Here is a 19,839-nt window from a genome sequence, read left to right as displayed (position 1 = left end):
TGCAGCTGTTTGAAATAACTGCAAAAGTATTTTTGTCCATCTTTACAGAATTTGTAACACAAATTAAGGCAAGTAAGGAAGTTTCAGGGGCCAGCCCTGTGGCTTAGTGGTTAAGTGTGCACGCTCCGCTACTGGCGGCCCGGGTTCAGATCCCGGGTGCGCACCAACGCACCACTTGTCAGGCCATGCTGAGGTGGCATCCCACATACAGCAACTAGAAGGATGTGCAACTATGACATACAACTATCTACTGCGGCTTCGGGGAAAAAAAGGAGGATTGGCAATAGATGTTAGCTCAGGGCCAGTCTTCCTCAGCAAAAAAGAGGAAGATTGGCATGGATGTTAGCTCAGGACTGATCTTCCTCACAAAAAAAAAAGGAAGTTACAGCTACCAGAGGCAAATCATATAATATATTTACAGAAACCACTGAAATATACTGTACATGATTATCATCCTATGCGAAATGCAGACAAGTTGTTACATAAAAAGAAAACAACTCTTTAAAAGTATAAGTATCATACCTGTTCCTGAATCAGATATCCAAGAATTTGGACTCTCATCTGGTTTATTGAGGTAAAAAGCACGAGGATGGGTAGCAGCAGTGAAATCAGACTACAATTCAAGAAAGAAAACTATTAGCTGACAGCTAAAAATCATTAGGCACAGGGCCGGCCCCGTGGCGTAGCGGTTAGGTGCGTGGGCTCCACTGTTGGCGGCCCAGGTTGGGATCCCGGGCACGCACCGATGCACCGCTTGTTGGGCCATGCTGTGGCGGCGTCCCATGTAAAGCAGAGGGAGATGGGCACGGATGTTAGCTCAGGGCCAGTCTTCCCTCAGCGGGAAGAGGGGGATTGGCATGGATGTTAGCTCAGGGCTGATCTTCCTCGTGCGCGTGTGTGCGCACACACACACTAAATAAATAAATATTTAAAAAAAAAAAAAATCATTAGGCACAAACTGCTGACCCAAGGAATGAGACCCAAGTGTCAAACCTAGGCGGAGAGAAACCTTCAGGAGGTTCATGAAGAAAGAGCCTGGCTTTAGCTCGTGGTTACAAGAATGCAAAATGATAAGAATTAACAATGCAGGGGCCGGCCTGGTGGGGCAGCGGTTAAATGCCCGCGCTCCGCTTTGGTAGCCTGGGGTTCACAGGTTGGGATCCCGGGCGCGCACCAACACACCACTTGTCAAGCCATGCTGTGGCGGCGTCCCATATAAAATAGAGGAAGATGGGCACAGATGTTAGCCCAGGGCCAATCTTCCTCAGCAAAAAGAGGAGGATTGGTATCAGACATTAGCTCAGGGCTGGTCTTCCTCACCAAAAAAAAAAAAAAAAAAGAATTAACAGTGCAGGATTTTCTTTGCCTATGTAATTTACAAAAGTTTATTCTGGTTTTCTGTGGAGCTGCAAGGAGAAAACTGGGAGCAGGTGTTATTTAATGAGTTCAGAATGAAAATGTATTTATAATTTGTGATCTACTTCCAAAAGAAATTTGAGGGGCCTAGAATTAAAGTCATTTAGTATAAAAATTAATGTAAAAGCCACAACAATTCATTTTTATAAGTCAAATCAACTCTGAAAAACGCAAAGAATAATTAATACGAACTTTCAATAGTAGGCTACATCTTCAACACAAACGGTTACTAGTGCCAGAAAAGGCTCAAAATGCTTACTTATCAATTCTAATAAAAATTCTGAGCTAATCTCTCCTCACAATATCTCTGGCATTGTCACAGAAATGTTTCCAAACAGAAATATGTGAAAAGACTATTTTTACCAGAATTTTTCTTATCAGTTCCATCATCATCAAACTTTTAATTCCTGTTAAAGCATTTAAGCTGTATTTGTTTACAACCATCCATGGACCCATTTCAAAAATGAAAGCTCACTGAGATGATGACACTCCACACCAAGGAAGGGTTACTACGTCAGCCTCTAAGGCAGCACTTAGCCTCTTCTTCATCAAAAGAGAAATTCCTAGGTCATCTTTTGTCTCTTCTAAAACTCCTACCTGTTCAAATTTCTGTCAAGTCTCAGCACTTGAAAGATCAGGAAGAGGTGACCAGAGAAGACTAAGTGAAAAATCTCAAGTAAAATACTGTCCTCTTCCCAATTCTGAGGTACAAACTGTAACACACTCAGCCAACACACACACAACACTGGCTGGAGGGCGGCTTACCTCACACAGCTGCCCGCTGCGCTCCTCCGGGCAAACAAGGCCTCGGCTGAAGAAAACAGGCCCAGCTTTGACTGAGAAAGCAAAGCATGGTGCGAAGGAAAGCCCTTCCCAAGAAGCTGACCTAAGCCCAGCGCAAGGACCTTCACCAGTGTCGGGAACAGTCTATCAGCCCATCTGAAAACCACCACGAGTCCCGCAGCAGGGAAAACGGTAATGTCAAGTCCGTGCCAGACAAAGAACCAAGGAAACAAAGACCGACTGGAGCTTTGGAAAACCCTTATGCTCAACAATAGCCAATTTCAAGAGGTGCCTCAAAATAACTAAGACCCAAAATAAACTACCACTGTATAAAAAGAAAATTGGATCCCAAGAGAATTCTGATCATAAGGATTCCCAGATTTCAACTGAAACTGTAAAAAACAATGGGAGAAGAGAAAGGACGAAATAGAGGAAAGTTCCAACTTTTGTGAATCCACAGAATTTGATTCAGAACTATGCAGTAAGAAATGCATTTCAGGCATGGTGTCTCTGAGTCACCAACCACCATTACCTGAAAATGATTTAAAACTCAGAAATATCAAAGAAACTTGATTTCTCTAATGATTTAATACCAAAAATATCATTCACCTTAAAAAGAAAAAAAAAAGAAAACTTGTTCAGGAAATGATCACAGAAAAGGAAAAATCCTCCTCAAAGGGAATCATCCCCTCATCACAACTTCCACTCTCTACCCTCTGACTTCACCAGAGGCAGAACATGCACCAACTAGGCAGACCTATCCCCAAGGGCGTTTCTCAGCCAGGCGCCTGATCTTTCACTGTTGGTCTGATTCTCCACCAAGTCAAGGAGAAAAATGGGGCTAGACCAGTGGATCCCATGCTTTTCAGCACATGAGAATTATCTGAGGAGCTTTTAAACCTCCCAATACACAGGTCACACCCGCACCAAAGAGGGCAGACCACCTGGGGTTGGCAGCCCGGCATAAGTAGATTTTTTAAGCTCCTCAGGTGACTCTCATGTGCAGCAAAGTTTGGCAACCACTGTGTTACATCAAACAAATACTGAGTACAGTCACAAGAGACGACAAGAAAACCAGTGAATCCACCAAGTTACATACCACAAACTCAAAGTTTACTGGAAGTGGAAAAGTCTCCACAAGACTGAGTTTCAGTTAAGGTAAAAAACAGAAGAAAAGAAACTAGTATGTATGTAACCATTCTTCTCTCTTTCTGCCAACCTATTCCAATGCAAAAAGCAACTTTGACCCCAGTTTCCAAACACTTTTCTGCTACCACACCAAACAAGAATATATCAGGGCCGGCCCCGTGGCTTGGCGGTTAAGTGCGCGCGCTGTGCTGCCGGCGGCCCGGGTTTGGATCCCAGGTGTGCACCGACGCACCGCTCCTCTGGCCATGCTGAGGCCGCGTCCCACATACGGCAACTAGAAAGATGTGCAGCTATGACAGACAACTATCTGCTGGGGCTTTGGGGGAAAAATAAATAAATAAAATCTTTAAAAAAAAAAAATGAATATATCACCCTTGATGGCACACAGGTGCAAAATACGAGTGCTACCAACGCAGTACTATACGGCGGTCTAGGCCCCGGAGGCCTGCGATTCATGCAGCTTTCTTGACCTTCACTTCCCTCCTCCATAGAAATCTGATTAAGTTCAAAGAACGGTGATATTAGGAAGCCTAAGTATCACGGGCTGAAGAAAGAAAATCTACTGGAAGAAAAGACAAATAAATAGTGCCTTGTGGAGGCTGAGTGACTGTCTTCTTTTGACTTCCCTTCTTTAATAGATCTTTTTCATAGGATGATGGAAAGACTATGTTTAGGATGATCAAGACATGGCCAATTTCTAAAGGGGTCAAGTTTGTAGAGAAACCTGATTTTGCAATTTCAATGTATTATACTAAACAATGTTATTCTATGACAATTTAGGGAAAAAGGGCTTTAAAAACATGTGAAATTTACTAAATATCTATAGCTCTTTAATGAAAGCAGCTGCTACATTAGCCAAAGGGCCACACAGAATTTAAAAATTTAATCTCTTACAATTTGTATTATAAATTCAGAGTTGTCCAAACTTCAACATTTTTTTATAAAGGCATCTTAAAGCATTCACACATACAGTACTACTTCTTACAACTTAATAGTAATATAAATTATCTGAGGGTTTTCTAAAAACAATTAAATGGATTACTCTCTGGCTAAATATAAACATTTGCAGTACAAAGAGAATTAGGACCTTTCCAAAACGGTTCATTTCTTGGGGCCGGCCCTGTGGCGCAAGCGGTTAAGTGCTCACGCTCTGCTGCAGCGGCCCGGGGTTCGCCGGTTCAGATCCCAGGCCCACACCAACGCACCGCTCGGCTAAGCCATGCTGTGGCGGTGTCCTATATAAAGCAGAGGAAGAGGGGCATGGATGTTAGCCAAGGGCCAGCCTTCCTCAGCAAAAAAAAAAAAAAAAAAAAAGGAGGATTGGCAGATGTTAGCACAGGGCTGATCTTCCTCACACACAAAAAAAAGGGTTCATTTCTTATAGTATTTTATCCCTCACTAGTTTTGATTTCTGGCCTACTACAAAACCAATACTTGCAGCAAATCACTGTTTCTCACCCTTTGAGGCACCAAAAGGAAGATATATCAATGGGACAAAGGAACAACACAAAAGAAAGGGCAAAAAATGTAAGCTGATGAGCAGTTGGTAAACCCAACATAACGACCAGCAGCTGAAGCATGCCAGACTAAAGGCACTTTTCACCTACTTTCTCCGTTGGTGATTTCTTGGTTTGCTCACTTCCTTGCATAGATTTTGAACACCCGTCTTCTGCATGTGCTCTCTTTGGCTGGTTCTGCTTCAGCTTTTGTGCCCATGATGTTATAGATTTACTATTTAAAAAGAGAAAACCAAAATTACTCTCTAGATGCTGTCCTTCACACATATATCTAAACACTGGCAGATACCGAGTCAATGGAAAATGCCTTGATTTGCTTTTCTAATAGCAGAGAGAGGATGGATTTTTATTGATTCACTTAAATTCCCTTTTACCAAAGACAAAGTAAACAAAAAGAGACCAGTGATGAACAATACATATCGTCTGCAGCCGTGGGAGAGAACAAAAACCACCCCAGTGGCCCCTTCGAGTAGCACAAGCATTGAGAAAGCATATCTGTTTACAGGGACTAATAATTACACTCGTGGGCACAAAAGATTTGTGTGGCTACACCTAAATACCTAACTTTAGATGACACATTTCAAAAATATAAAACTGAAAGTTTAGGGTAAACCCCCAAATTTTAAAGGATTATTTGCTTTACAAACATTCAGCCTTTACTACTTTAGTTTCCTTTACTAAAAAGTCCCTTGGGTCAATCATAATGTCATTAAACTTACAAAATCTCTTCTTATATATAAAAAATATAAAACTGACTACACGTTTGTATATAATTTTTGGTTTCAAATTATATGAACATGTGTGGCAAAATTCCACTGTTGATACAGTACCATTCTCTACTTTTTAGTAAGATTATAGTGGCTAGAAAATATAAAAAGTATTTTTGTGGCAAGGCCTGCCACCGTAAGTGCTTAGTGGTTTTATAACATTGCAAATGGGAAGAAAGTCAGATGTCATCAGTATATAACGTGCTTTGTTTATTTCAATTTTCCACAAACCATAAAAGACTTTGGTAAAACTGATATATGTTCAAATACATCTCTATTATAGTTCAACTAAAAGGTGCTTTATTTACTAGATTCTAAATGTAATAAACCAGTAAAACTCCCTTCAAATGATGGAGAAATTCTACTCACCTATTTGTTTTTCCACTGTATACTTCCGAAATCTTATTTTCACCAAGAAAACTGTGTTCAAATTCTCCAGGAAAAGTGGGAATATCTTCCTTTAAAGGTGCACAAAACTCTTCAGTAGTATGACTATAAAAACTCTTATTTTTTACACCATCTACAGGTGACTCCGTCTGCACCACAGGGGCTCCGTACCGTCCTCTAGAAACCTCGGTGAGCTCCATGAACTCTTGAGGGTCCTCCGATTTGTAGGTATTTAATTCTGAGACACAAAAGGTACCATACCCACTGCTCACTGAGCTACTATCCACATTGCAGTCTGGTTGTGATGTGGCTGTTTCTTGCTGCATTTCAAGTTCTTTCGACTTAGGGTAACTGATAACAGATTCATTTCTCTCACTGTTTTCAGAAAAAAAACCCATTTGACTTTCTGAAGATATTTGTTTACCTAAAGAACTTCTACCATAGGAAGCCCAGGAAGCATTACTGGTCTGTAACTTAACTAAATTTTTAATCTCCTCTTGTATACGCTGAAAATAAAAAGTTATAGATTTGGGTAAGAAAGTATATTAACATCACATTTTTATAAATGTTACAAAAATATTGTGCTTAAAAATATATTACTGTAAAGATAATATGTATGCTTATCTTTAGTTTATAAAGAAAACTGATAGAGTATTAATTGGTTCTTCTGCAAATCTTACAATATAAAAAAAAAATCAATATAAATAATAACTTACTTGAATTTGGTTGTGAAACTGTTCCTGCTGGGCAACTATCTGTTCTTGGCATTGTTTTTCCACCAAATCGAATAGCTGTAACCACCTGGCCTATTAAATTATAAAATATTTTAGTTAGAAATCATTTTTAACCTAATATTTAACAAAAAATGTTCCCCCAGTGGGAAACCGCCTTTTTTTAAATGTATTCTTTAATGTAAAATTTATAAGCTGAATTAAATAGTTATAAAACTATATTCAATGCAAAAATATAAGGACATAGGTTTGGGTACCCCTTTCTTATGTAGCCTGTGGTCTGGGTAAACTTGAAGGTCTGGTAAACCTCATTTTTCAAACAGCATCTTAATTTGATGTCATCTGCTATCATTTCTGATTAATCAAGAACCAGGAGTTACACTTCATATTTGTCTTAAGTTCCTCTTCCTTTCCTCATACAGCTAATGATTTTCTTAAACACTGAGTTGTACTCAGAAAAAGAATCCCAAGTTGTCATAAAAAATAAAACAGCTAGTTATTTTACCAGCAAAATGGGTTTATTTGGGAATAGTAGAGACACTGCAATTTGGGACAAGCAAGCTATAGCAAAAACCATGGGCAAGTCCAATAAACAGAGGAAGGGAACATTACTACAGAGAAAAAGGGGGAAGTTGGGAGGGGTTGTTTTAAAAGAAAGTCCACTGAGGAAAGTGAGAGTGCAGGGTGATGACGGTTTCCCACCAGTAGGGCTTGCCCTTGGCGAAGGAGCATTCTTCCTGGAGGAGGTCTGTAATTGATGCCTTCCTGTTGGGGTCTGTAATTGACCTCGAGCAGCAGTAGTGAGCGTTCCCCCTTCTGGCCTCCCGACTCCATTTTATTTGTGTGTGTGTGTGTGTGTGTGTGTGTGTGTGTGTGTGTGTGTGTGTATGTGTAAGATAAGTCTTGTGCTAACATCTGCCAATCCTCCTTTTTTTTTTTTTTTTTTGCTGAGGAAGACTGGCCCTGGGCTAACATCCGTGCCCATCTTCCTCCACTTTATATGGGACGCCGCCACAGCATGGCTTGCCAAGCGGTGCGTCAGCGCGCACCTGGGATCCGAACTGGTGAACCCCGGGCCACCGCAGCGGAGCGCACGCACTTAACCTCTTGCGCCACCAGGCCATCCCCTGACTCCATTTTAAATGAGATTTCCTTTATTCTTTTTCACATCTCCATCTTAAAATAATAGTTTGCTATTATGAGAATTCAACTCCTAATTTATTTGTTCTTTAAGTAAAAAACCCTTCTTAAAGTCAGATGTTAAAGTGTTTTAAAGCGCTGCAGCTGAAAAAGGAGTGAAAAATGATTCTGAAAACCTGTGGAACTGCCTATAACTCCCTTCATGGACACTTTTAGGTCCTGATCCATCCTGACTCCCAAGAGTAGTTAGTACTCTTATAACTAGACTAAGCCAAAACATGGGAGGAAAGGGGGCATGGAGCTCCCTGGAAGCTAAATTCAGTCTCAAGGCTGGTGGACTTTCAGTAACAGACTATACACAATAATATACAATGTTAATAAGCAGCTAACATGAAAACGAGCTTCCCTTCTAAAACCTTTCAATGTCTTCCCACTCCTGTCATCCCTTACAGGGCCCGCATGACCTGCCTATACATACCTCCCAACTTCATCTCACCCTCTCTGTCCCTTGCTTGATCCACACCAGCCTCGCTGGCGTCTCTCTGCTCCCTGAACAGGCCAAAACTGTCTTCCACCTCAAACGCTTTGTGCTTGCTGTACCCTCTGCCTGGAAAGCTCTCTCCTCAGCTCTTAACATGGCTGGCTTCTTCCCATCCTGCAAGTTCAGCTTAACAGTCACCTTCTCAAAGAGAGTTTTCCAAACCATCCTAACAGTTACTCTCTTGTCATCCTGTTTATTTCCTTCACAGCATTTACCACAGTCAGAAAGTATCTCATGTGTTCACTGTGTTAACTTGTCTCCTATACCTGCCCCAACTCTATTTCCAGCACCTAGGACACAATGCCTAGGAAAGAGTGGGCACTCAGATAGACAGTCTAAACAAAATATAAAAATGCATATTTCAAGCTGAACTTTTCTTGGTATTACAGACTACACACTCCAGAGGCCTTTCATGATAATGCTGAAAGCCAGTTATATAACCATAATACACAACAAAAATAAGTTGAAACCTGTATAACAGTATTAACGCGAAGGGGGAAAAACCCTCAGGATTGGAAAAGGAAGCCTTCAAAATGAAATATGACAGTACCGATAGGAAGTATTAATTCTAAATCAACTAACTTCAGGACAAGGTAGGCTAGATCACATTAAGTTCCTTATCTTCTCCACTTACCTATAATATAAAGTATCTTATATTAATCAAAACAAAAAAGGAATAATCAGGCAGCAGTTTTCTCATAAGTTATACTAAACTTAAGCAACACACTTTAGGGGTTATTTTTAACCTGATAAAGTTACTATTCACATAAAACTAAATTACAATAGTGATAGAATAACAACTTACATAACAAAAATGGCTTTGTATTATGTGAGACATTTGATATTAATCACATTCTTATTATCATTTTCTTATTTAGGATACAGAGGAATAGAGATTACTCAGGATATAAATTAATGGAGAAGATTTTATTCTTCCTAGTCAGATGCTATAGTTAACATTTTAATTTTAAATAAACTTATTTAAGAATATTATAAATGCAGTGAATAACATTATTCACTTAATTATTAAGAAGGGCTATTATTCACTTCAAACTAACATGATTTATGTGACCTGCATTTTACATATTGTTGGAGGACATGGCATCTAATTAAAGTTTTCCCCTACACGCAGTTTTTTGTTTTTTGTTTTCTGCCAAGGAAGATTTGCCCTGAGCTAACACCTATGCCAATCTTCCTCTACTTTGCATGTGGGTCGCCACCACAGCATGGCTGACAGGCGGTGTAGCTCTGCAACCAGGATCCAAACCCATGATTCCGGGCCACCGAAGCAGAGTGCAACAAACAACCACAATGCCAAGGGGCCATCCCCCTACATGAAGTCTTTTGATGCTATTAGCCTGAATGGGATTTCCAGTCTGGCCTGGTAAATATCCCGTAGGCTCTGACATCTTAGGTCTGACTCCCAGCTCTCCACTAACACCCTGTGTCGCGTTGAACAAGTAAACCTAATTTCTTGTGCGTCAGTTTCTTAATTTATAAAACACGAATAATAATGGTGGAATAACAGCCTCCAAGATGGCTGGGACAATCAAATTCTAAGTTTAAACATGCATGGAAGGTAAAGCAGTGATCTCAATGGGGGAACTATACTTTGAAAATCTGTGAGGTCATAGTTGTCACAAAGATGGGGGAACACCACTAGCATTTAGTGGGCAAGGTCCAGGGATGCAAATCTCAGGACAAGTCTTCCACAACGAAGAACTGTCCTGTGTCCATTTTATATTATAAAAATAACATACATTTTGCACATACATTTTTCAAATCACCAAATTGTCCAGGAATGCAACTACCAAGATCTTAAGTTTGTTTCAGAACTTTATCAGAAATTGGTCACCATTTCAGAAAATCATGTCACCAGCTGCAGTGCTGGATCATCAATACAACATGGCTGCACTGGTCTGTGTTTGCAGCTGCTGCACTCCTGGTAAGTCTACATTTAGGTAAACACCAGACTGCTTCATTCTGTCTTCTAATATGGATGTGCCTGGGTACTTTTATAGTGAAACATATATTATCTTATTATAAATAACTTTTATTCCTCCTTTATATCACAGTTAAGACATTATATTGATTTTTTTTAAGTGGGTACAGGCAGGTTATATCATCTGTGAATTTCATTTCAGGACAATATAAGTTGATGTTATTTTGAAAATTGTTATAAAAGAGGGCTTTGCGTCTAATAAGGTTGAATGCCACTGACAAAAGTGTCTAGTATAATGCCCGGCAAAAAGACACTCAACAAATGATAGATATTATAATAATTATATAATCATTCCTATTATATACATAATCAATAATGCTAAATAGTTAAAATGCTAAAATAACTAATTAAAACAAATTAGTTAATGATGTGCTTTAAAAATTTCTTACATTCCAAGTTCCATATATGTGGAACTGGAAAAAGAAATTTTCTTACAATCACAGAAATATGAGCAAGTATTTAAGAATGTATTAAAGTATTTCCATGTAATGTGTTAAAAGATTCTTTCCCGATTGAATCAAAATACATAATCTTCCCAAGTTTAAGCAGTGATAAACTTAAAAATTCCAGGAGAAAAGTCTGATAAAAGAATTCTAAAGAAAAAAGATCTGCTTCAGAGCTCTTCACTATTCAAATTGTGGAAGGTTTTGTGTTTTGTGTAATAATGTGGATTAGTCCCTTACAAGTGGTAGAAATCAGACAAATATTACTATTCCAAAAGGAAGGTGAAAACATGAAATTCAGAGAAGAGAGTCAGGAATACGACTTGCACAATCCTTACCCCTCCCATTCTTTCTAAAGCGCTACACTAAAACATCAGAGGATTTTGCTTTTGTAGCATATGAAAATGCTGCCAAAACACACTAAATATATTCAAGAAATTTTACTGAAAGAGCCAGAAGGATATTTCATATTCTGTCAAAGTGAGAAATATCTTAAGAAATTCATCACTGAATAATCAATTACATGTCTACATTACCAAAATTAAGCAATTACTACTAAACATAAAAATAATAATGTTATATCACAGGTGAAGAAGAAAGGGCAGAAAGAAAGAAACTCGTTCAAATGTGAAAAGGTGTAAGTAGCTGGTTGGTATTCTGGCTTATAAAAATCTGTATCTTGGGGGCCGGCCACGTGGCTTGGCGGTTAAGTGCGCGCACTCCACTACTGGTGGCCTGGGTTCAGATCCTGGGTGCGCAATGATGCACTGCTTATCTGGCCGTGCTGAGGCGGCGTCCCACATACAGCAACTAAGAAGGATGTGCAACTATGACATACAACTATCTACTGGGGCTTTGGGGAAAAAAAGGAGGAGGATTGGCAATAGATGTTAGCTCAGAGCCGGTCTTCCTCAGCAAAAAGAGGAGGATTGGCACGGATGTTAGCTCAGGGCTCATCTTCCTCACAAAAAAAAAAAAAAAAAAACTGCCTTAAATTCACAAATATATTCTGATTCTGATTTAAAATGTTGATTTAAAAGTATTAAAAGTAACAATTTCTAGTCTGACATGAATTTGCCATAAGTCAAACTACATTGAGGTAATGCCTCATTTTTTTTTTTAATTTTTTGTTTATTGCAGTAACATTGCTTTATAACATTGTATAAATTTCAGGTGTACATCATTATACTTCTATTTCTGCATAGATTACATCATGTTCACCACCCAAATACTAATTACAACCCATCACCACACACATGTGCCGAATTATCCCTTTTGCCCTACTCCCTCCCCCCTCCCCTCTGGTAACCACCAATCCAATCTCAGTCAATGCCTCATTTTTTAAAAACATGTTAATTCAGGTATTGTAAGCTAACAAATAAGTATGTCAGGGGAAACGTTTCATAAAACATTCCATTTTTAATTGCGTCATTTTACAACGGCATTTTATAGGTCTTTGGCAGTAGCACATACTGATTGTTATACAGAAAAACATAACTTAAAACTCAATTTTTTGTGTGTGTGTGTGAGGAGATCAGCCCTGAGCTAACATCTGCCAATCCTCCTCTTTTTGCTGAGGAAGACTGGCCCTGGGCTGACATCCTTGCCCATTTTCCTCCGCTTTATATGGGATGCTGCCACAGCACGGCTTGACAAGCAGTGCATCTGTGCGCGCCCGGGATCCGAACCGGTGAACCCCGGGCCGCCGCAGCAGAGCGCGTGCACTTAACCGCTTGCGCCACCCAGCCGGCCCCTCAATTTTTTTAAAGTTTACAATAATAGTCATTTTTATAACTTCACTAATTATGAATAAGGAATATAAGTAATTACACTGAGAGGTGGCCATTACTAAATTCTTAAATCAGGTACTCTTTCATTCCATTTATTCTACATTCTAAAAAATAACACAGGGCCGGCGCCGTGGCTTAGCGGTTAAGTGCTCGTGCTCCGCTGCTGGCGGCCCGGGTTCGGATCCCGGGTGTGCACCGACGCACCACTTCTCCGGCCATGCTGAGGCCGCGTCCCACATACAGCAACTAGAAGGATGTGCAGCTATGACATACAACTATCTACTGGGGCTTTGGGGGAAAATAAATAAATAAATAAAATTATAAAAAATAACACAAATTATGGTTTTAAACATACAATTAACATTTAAAACCTACACTCTAAATAAAGAATTTAATAATAATAATGTTTTATACATTTGTATGAAGCATTACCAAATCTAGCCTTGGAAAAGTCTATCTTGGGCATCATTCTATGAAACAAAATTTATATACACAAGTATTATTTTAACTGTTAAGTTTTTATATCACAATTTAACCTATGGACCAAAGAAAGGACCACTGACCTGAAAAATCAATGTAACTCAATCTATCACAGCTAAATGTGACAAGGTACTAAATAGAAGCCTTTTTTTTTAAAAGATTTTATTTATTTACTTTTTTCCCCCCAAAGCCCCAGTAGATAGTTGTATGACCTGAAAAATCAATGTAACTCAATCTATCACAGCTAAATGTGACAAGATACTAAATAGAAGCCTTTTTTTTCTAAAGATTTTATTTATTTATTTTTTTTCCCCCCAAAGCCCCAGTAGATAGTTGTATGTCATAGCCGCACATCCTTCTAGTTGCTGTATGTGGGACACGGCCTCAGCACGGCCAGAGAAGCGGTGCGTCGGTGCACGCCCGGGATCCGAACCGGGGCCGCCAGCAGCAGAGCGCGTGCGCTTAACCGCTAAGCCACGGGGCTGGCCCCTAAATAGAAGTCTTAATTGATAATTACAGCATTCAAATATTTCAAAGTGGATTTAGGTTTTTCAAAATGATGACAATTCCATATGAGTTACTTAAAACATTAGGATTAAAACCAATATTAATAATTTTGGAATTCTCATTTCTCTAAAAGACGTTTTAGTTTACATTTTAAATACACATTAGTATGTCTAATCACTAATATATTGGTAAAACATACTTTTGATCATCTTTATCACATTCATTCAATATTGTTCCCTAATTAATATACTCAATCACCTTACTTTAGCAATAACGTAAGCATCAGGCTCTTCAGCATATAAATTTCTAATAATTTAGAGTTTAGTAGAGGCACGTTTATAAATATTTTAAAATTCCAAAAATAAAACAAAACTAGATACCTCACAGTTTTTCCAAAGTTCCGAATCAGTCTTTCCACTGTTTTGTAGCTCTTGCATTAAACAGGTTAGGACTTCAACTGTACCTTGAATTACAGATGGTCTGGTCTTCCCTGAGAAAGAGGACACGCCATTTGTACTAAGGTGGGGACTACTTCTGTTGAAACATAAATAATTCAAACGGTTTTCTTCATTCTACCAAAGTGTTGAATAATTCAGTTCAAGATTTAGCAGAGCAGTACAAAACCACTGTTATTTAATCTTTCTTAATGGCACCTCATTTGTTGAAAATCTGATCACAAGTTTGTCCAAGAAAAGAAAATAGCAGTAAAAAAACAGACAGCATTTATCTTCTTAAAAATACAACAAAAAGACTTTCTTCAAAAGTGAGAGAACCAGTAGAATATAAAAATTTCTGCTGAACAATTAGAAAAATTTCAAGCTTCTCCAGTCTAAATTATTCCAGAGGATTATTTCACTCCATTTAAAGAACAGCCCTTTATTGTAACAGAGATTCTTCCTCCACTACCCAGAATTAGTCAAGCCTTGTTAATTGGATCCCCCTAATTTGGTGTGATAAACTGATGCTTATCTTTGCACTACCTTTGTTTTTTTGTTTTTTTTTTTTAATTTTTATTTATTTATTTTTCCCCCAAAGCCCCGGAAGATAGTTGTATGTCACAGCTGCACATCCTTCTAGTTGCTGCATGTGGGACGCGGCCTCAGCACCGCCGGAGAAGCAGTGTGTTGGTGCGCGCCCGGATCCGAACCCGGACCACCAGTAGCGGAGTGCGCGCACTTATTAAGCTAAGCCACGGGGCCAGCCCTGCACTACCTTTGAATAAAAGTTGTGCGGAGCAAATTAGCAGCAAATATTCAGGACTTATTTAGCCTATTCAGTGTGTAAAATAGCATTGATTCTTTCCAGGAGGACTGCTTTTCCAAATTTGAGATGAGTTTATTTCAGATTTGTTTTATAAAAACACAAAGCATAATTAAGGACATTAAAATGTATTTAAATTCCAATCACTGAGGGGCCCGCCCCGTGGCTTAGCGGTTGGGTGCACGTGCTCTGCTGCTGGCGGCCCAGTTCGGATCCCGGGTGCGCACCGACGCACCGCTTCTCCGGCCATGCTGAGGCCACGTCCCACATACAGCAACTAGAAGGATGTGCAGCTATGACATACAACTATCTACCGGGGCTTTGGGAGAAAAAATAAATAAATAAAATTATAAAAAAATAAATAAAAATAAATAAATAAATTCCAATCACTGAAAGGTCATTTTCATTTATCTATTGATACTCTGCTTTGTTTCACAAAGAATTTGTAAAAAAAGAGGACGCTAATGAAAATAGTAAAATAATAAGAGTTAGGATGAGAGAAAACATTAATAAAAATTCAAGGGAAAGAATATAGCATGTTGTCCTATCGGGTTTATATAGTTGTGTAATAAGTTTAAATGTGGCCAATTTAACTGCCAGTCACAATGAAAAGGGAGACAAGTTCAGTTACATAACTTTCATTAGTAAGGGACATTTAGGCTCCTCCAAGCAAATCAAACCCTATGTTCTAAAAGGGATTTCGGGCCGGCCCCGTGGCTTAGCGGTTAAGTGCGTGCGCTCTGCTACTGGCAGCCCGGGTTCGGATCCCGGGCGCGCACCGACGCACCGCTTCTCTGGCCATGCTCAGGCCACGTCCCACATACAGCAACTAGAAGGATGTGCAACTATGACATACAACTATCTACTAGGGCTTTGGGGAAAAAAGGAGGAGGACTGGCAACAGATGTTAGCTCAGAGCCAGTCTTTCTCAGCAAAAAGAGGAGGATTAGCATGGATGTTAACTCAGGGCTGATCTTCCTCACAAAATAAATAAATAAAACTGTTTAAAAAAAAAAAAAAAGGGATTTCTTCCAGAAGTGGGCTTCAAAGGGGCCACCAAATGATACAGGAAACAAAAAGTGTCGCCAACTTGCAGCAAGTGGGTTTAGATTGGGACGGCAGACATCTCTTCTGGGCCCTTTCCCACATTTTTTTTTTTTTTACACTTTTTTTTTCCCCTTTCACTCTAATTTATGCTTTCTTTGATTTTATACTTTCTTGTAGGCGGCCTTAAATTTTTCCCAAGGAGGGCAGAGAATGAACACATTTTTAAAGGAATTTATTTAGTTATTTATAATAACACAATTTCTTCAAGACCTATTGTGTTAAAGATATTTGCTCTTTACTAGTAGCCCCAGACTGCTGTGTTTTTATTTTATTGGACCTGCTTTTTATAGTTGATCTCCTCTCTCATGGTCCCAGCCTCTTTCCTGTTTTTAAGATACCATAAATTTAGAAACCAAATAATCGAGCTTCTCAGACTATGTAGAAAATGAGCGTAAACTGCCTCTGATTAAAAACAAACCAAACATGGGATAGTTTAAAAAGAAAATGCAGGGCTGGCCCCGTGGCTTAGTGGTTAAGTGCACACACTCCGCTACCAGCGGCCCGGAGTTCGGATCCCCGGTGCGCACCAACTACACCGCTTCTCCGGCCATGCTAAGGCCGTGTCCCACATACAGCAACTAGAAGGGTGTGCAACTATGACATACAACCATCTACTGGGGCTTTGGGGGGAAAAAAAAAAGGAGGAAGACTGGCAATAGATGTTAGCTCAGAGCTGGTCTTCCTCAGCAAAAAGAGGAGGATTAGCATGGATGTTAGCTCAGGGCTGATCTTCCTCACAAAAAAAAAAAAAAAAAAGAAAGAAAATGCATTGTTTGACAGCATCTATTTTGTCAACTCAGTGTCTGTTTTTTTGCTTACTTCCTAGTATTCAACTTTAATTGCTACTTCCCAAATTGGTGAGGTATTTCTGCAATATTAAACATTATTTGTCTTGTTTTTTGTGTGTGTGAGGAAGATCGGCCCTGAGCTAACTTCCGATGCCTAATCCTCCTCTTTTTTTGCTGAGGAAGACTGGCCCCGGGCTAACATCCGTGCCCATCCTCCTCTACTTTATATGGGACGCCACCACAGCATGGCTTGACAAGTGGTGTGTCGGTTCGCGCCTGGGATCCAAACCTGCAAACCCCGGGCCACGGAAGCGATGCACGAGAATTAACCGCTACGCTACCAGGCCGGCCCCTACCTGCCTTGTTAATTTAAAAATGTAGAAACAATATTTAGGCAACTAAATTTTAAAGATATATTTGTAATTTACCAAAAACAAAAAAAGCGTAAAGAAAACTACAACTAGCAAAACAAGCTCTCTTTCACAATGTTCCCCACGCAAAAGTACTCATCTCTGGGATAAACGAAAATCATGGAAGGACTAAAACTATTCTTAATAACTGTCCCTAAACAGTTCCTGATCATAGTTTTTTTTTTTATGCAAATCAGTAACTATGACACTATTTGGATAAATTGGTAAACTATGCAAATAAAGCTATTTTGCTTTGTTGTTACATTTAAAAAAAAATCTATCTATCTCATTCTTACCTATTAGTATTTAAGTTCAGTCCAAGAGAATGGGGAGAATTTTTTATATCAGATTCTACAGAAGATGAAGTTTTTTGTAAGGATTTCACCAAGTCAAAATCTTCCATAGTGTACAGAAATTGTTATACTCTCTTACTGGAAAATGTAGGTTTTTTCACTGTTTGAAGAAACTGAATCCGAGTCATCTTCAGATGCTTCATCATCTACAGGCATTTTCAGTTGCTAACATTCTGAACTGTGAAATATCCTAAGCTCCCAAGAGTCTGAAAATGAACGAGGAAAAAAGTACTACTATAAAAAGCCTCTAAACCTAGCAACTGTCTTTTCATTTTTGGAAACCTTGATCATTTCACACAAATCTACATTAAGGATAGCACATTATTCATAATAGCCAAAATGCAGAAACAACCCAAATGTCCATCAACTGATGAATGGATAAACAAATGTGGTGTATCCATATAATGGAATATTTTTCAGCCATAAAAAGGAATGAAGTAGTGATATATACTACAATGTGGATGAACATTGAAAACATTATGCTAAGTAAAAGAAGCTCAATAAAAGACCATGTGTTATATGACTGCATTTATTCGAAATAGATAGAATAGGCAAATCTACAGAGACAGAAAGTAGATTAACGGTTGTCAGGAGCTGGGGGAAGGAGAGAAGGGGAATGACTGAAATGGGTATGGGGTGTCTTTTTGAGGTCATGAAAAGTTCTGGAATTAGACAACAGTGTCAGTTGCACAACTCTGGATATATAAAAACAACACCGAAGTGTACACTTTAAAAGAGTGAATTTTATGGTATGTGAATTATATCTCAATAAAAAAATCTACAATAAGGGTGATTTGCAAAAGTAGCATTATCTTTTTCAGGTAATATTTCAGAATTTTATGTGTTTAATAATCAAGGTTCTAGACACAATTCTACTATGTAACAATTGGAATACTTACATGCTTTATTCATTTGTTTAATAAATTCTAGCAGGTATCCACGCTTGTTGATTTATACAGTGAATAGATGAATGGGAACTACTTAGTATTTAATTTAGTAGTGAAAACAGCCAATTAAACTGTTAACAATGGTTGTTTCCCCACCGGCTGGAAGGCGGGGGGTGCAAAAAATGCCTTTTGCAGAACACAGACTTTTGTATTCTATGGGTGTATTACCTCTGTAAAAAATAAACTATTTGCCAGGTCAACTAAAATTTAACTGAAGCTAGGTGTAGAGACGCAAATTGGCTGTAACAAGTCAAATAGGCCTCCTTCTTAGGGAATTCATGTATTTAAAAGAAAAAGCAAGCGAGCAAGGGAAAAAGAAAGAAAACCTATACTGCTTACAAAATGGAAAGTTCAGGGAGCGCAATAGAGGAAAATTATCTCTTATTCTGGTTCCTCCAGGTTCCCACTGCCTAGGGTCTGGTTTTACAAAGCACAACCTTAAAAACATCAGCTCATAAAGGAACCATTTCCTTCGGGGACAGGTGTGAAAGCCAAGGGTAACCGGACCTAACTAAATGGATTTCTCCCCAGTGGCTCAGCCCGTCGTCAACGACAAACAGAGTATTGAAAGCGTCAGGGGCTGCACCTTCCAACTGGCACGAAAACACCTGGATTCAAATCACCTTGCTCTTCTACCAGGAAAACACAAGCTCTCCAGGGACGAGGATCTGCAACCCCATCTATTATTTCCCCTGCGGTAATCCGGATGCAGGAGATCCAGATGGAAAACCACCTGAAATGCAATGATGCTTCTCCAGCAGGCGGGGGCGGGGGGAGGGGACCGATACACAATGCAAAATTTAAAAAGAAACTTGATGGAGAATGGATACAAACATAGAGACATTGTTATATTTCCCAAACAAAATATGATAGTTTGGGGCCCCCCAACCCCTAACAAAAAAGGGAATCAGAGAAAAAAGGACCGACTGAGCGAGGTCCGCTGATAATATAAAAGTTAACCAGGCGTTCTGTTCGGTTGGGAGCCTGACAGGGAGAATGAAGAGATGATTTCAGAGGTTTTGAGGCCAGATCCTGACATTCTCGCGCTCTCAGCCAGACCTCAATTGCTGGTGGCGGCTCCTGGGTCAAAGGGGGAAGGCGAGAGAGAACCCACGCAGTCGCCTAAATTGTAGATAGCAAGAGGCTGGGCAAAAGCCACCGCTCCAACAACTACAACCGTGATACCCAAAGTGAGCGGAGGAAGCTCGTCAAAAAAAAAGAAAAGAAAAATCCCACAAGCCCCCCCGCCCCTCGGAAGAGGCGCTCTGCGATTGGGCCGCGCGGGTGTCACTCAAGGGCATCTAGAAAAGGCGTACGGCCG

The 19,839-nt window shown here is 39.5% G+C and overlaps 1 protein-coding gene across 12 annotated transcripts in view; it reads right to left on the bottom strand.

Annotated features, from left to right (window-relative positions):
- Window positions 1-19,839, bottom strand: part of MPHOSPH9 (M-phase phosphoprotein 9) — a 58,488-nt gene that overhangs the window by 38,412 nt on the left and 237 nt on the right. For 4 of the 12 annotated variants that reach the window (XM_058531283.1, XM_058531287.1, XM_058531293.1 and 1 more), the window contains exons 1-6: window positions 17,515-17,643; window positions 14,034-14,187; window positions 6,736-6,825; window positions 6,002-6,525; window positions 4,956-5,079; window positions 523-613 (exon numbers count right to left, since the gene is read on the bottom strand). In XM_058531283.1, the coding sequence (XP_058387266.1) occupies window positions 523-613; window positions 4,956-5,079; window positions 6,002-6,525; window positions 6,736-6,825; window positions 14,034-14,187; window positions 17,515-17,621 (1,090 nt within the window). In that variant the 5' untranslated portion in view covers window positions 17,622-17,643. The other 8 variants (XM_058531284.1, XM_058531286.1, XM_058531285.1 and 5 more) reach the window with 8 other exon arrangements.

This window comes from Diceros bicornis, chromosome 35, assembly GCF_020826845.1.
Source record: "Diceros bicornis minor isolate mBicDic1 chromosome 35, mDicBic1.mat.cur, whole genome shotgun sequence".
Taxonomy (NCBI): domain Eukaryota; kingdom Metazoa; phylum Chordata; class Mammalia; order Perissodactyla; family Rhinocerotidae; genus Diceros; species Diceros bicornis.
The sequence above is the reverse complement of the archived record's forward strand: the minus strand, read 5'-3'. Positions and strand labels throughout refer to the sequence as shown.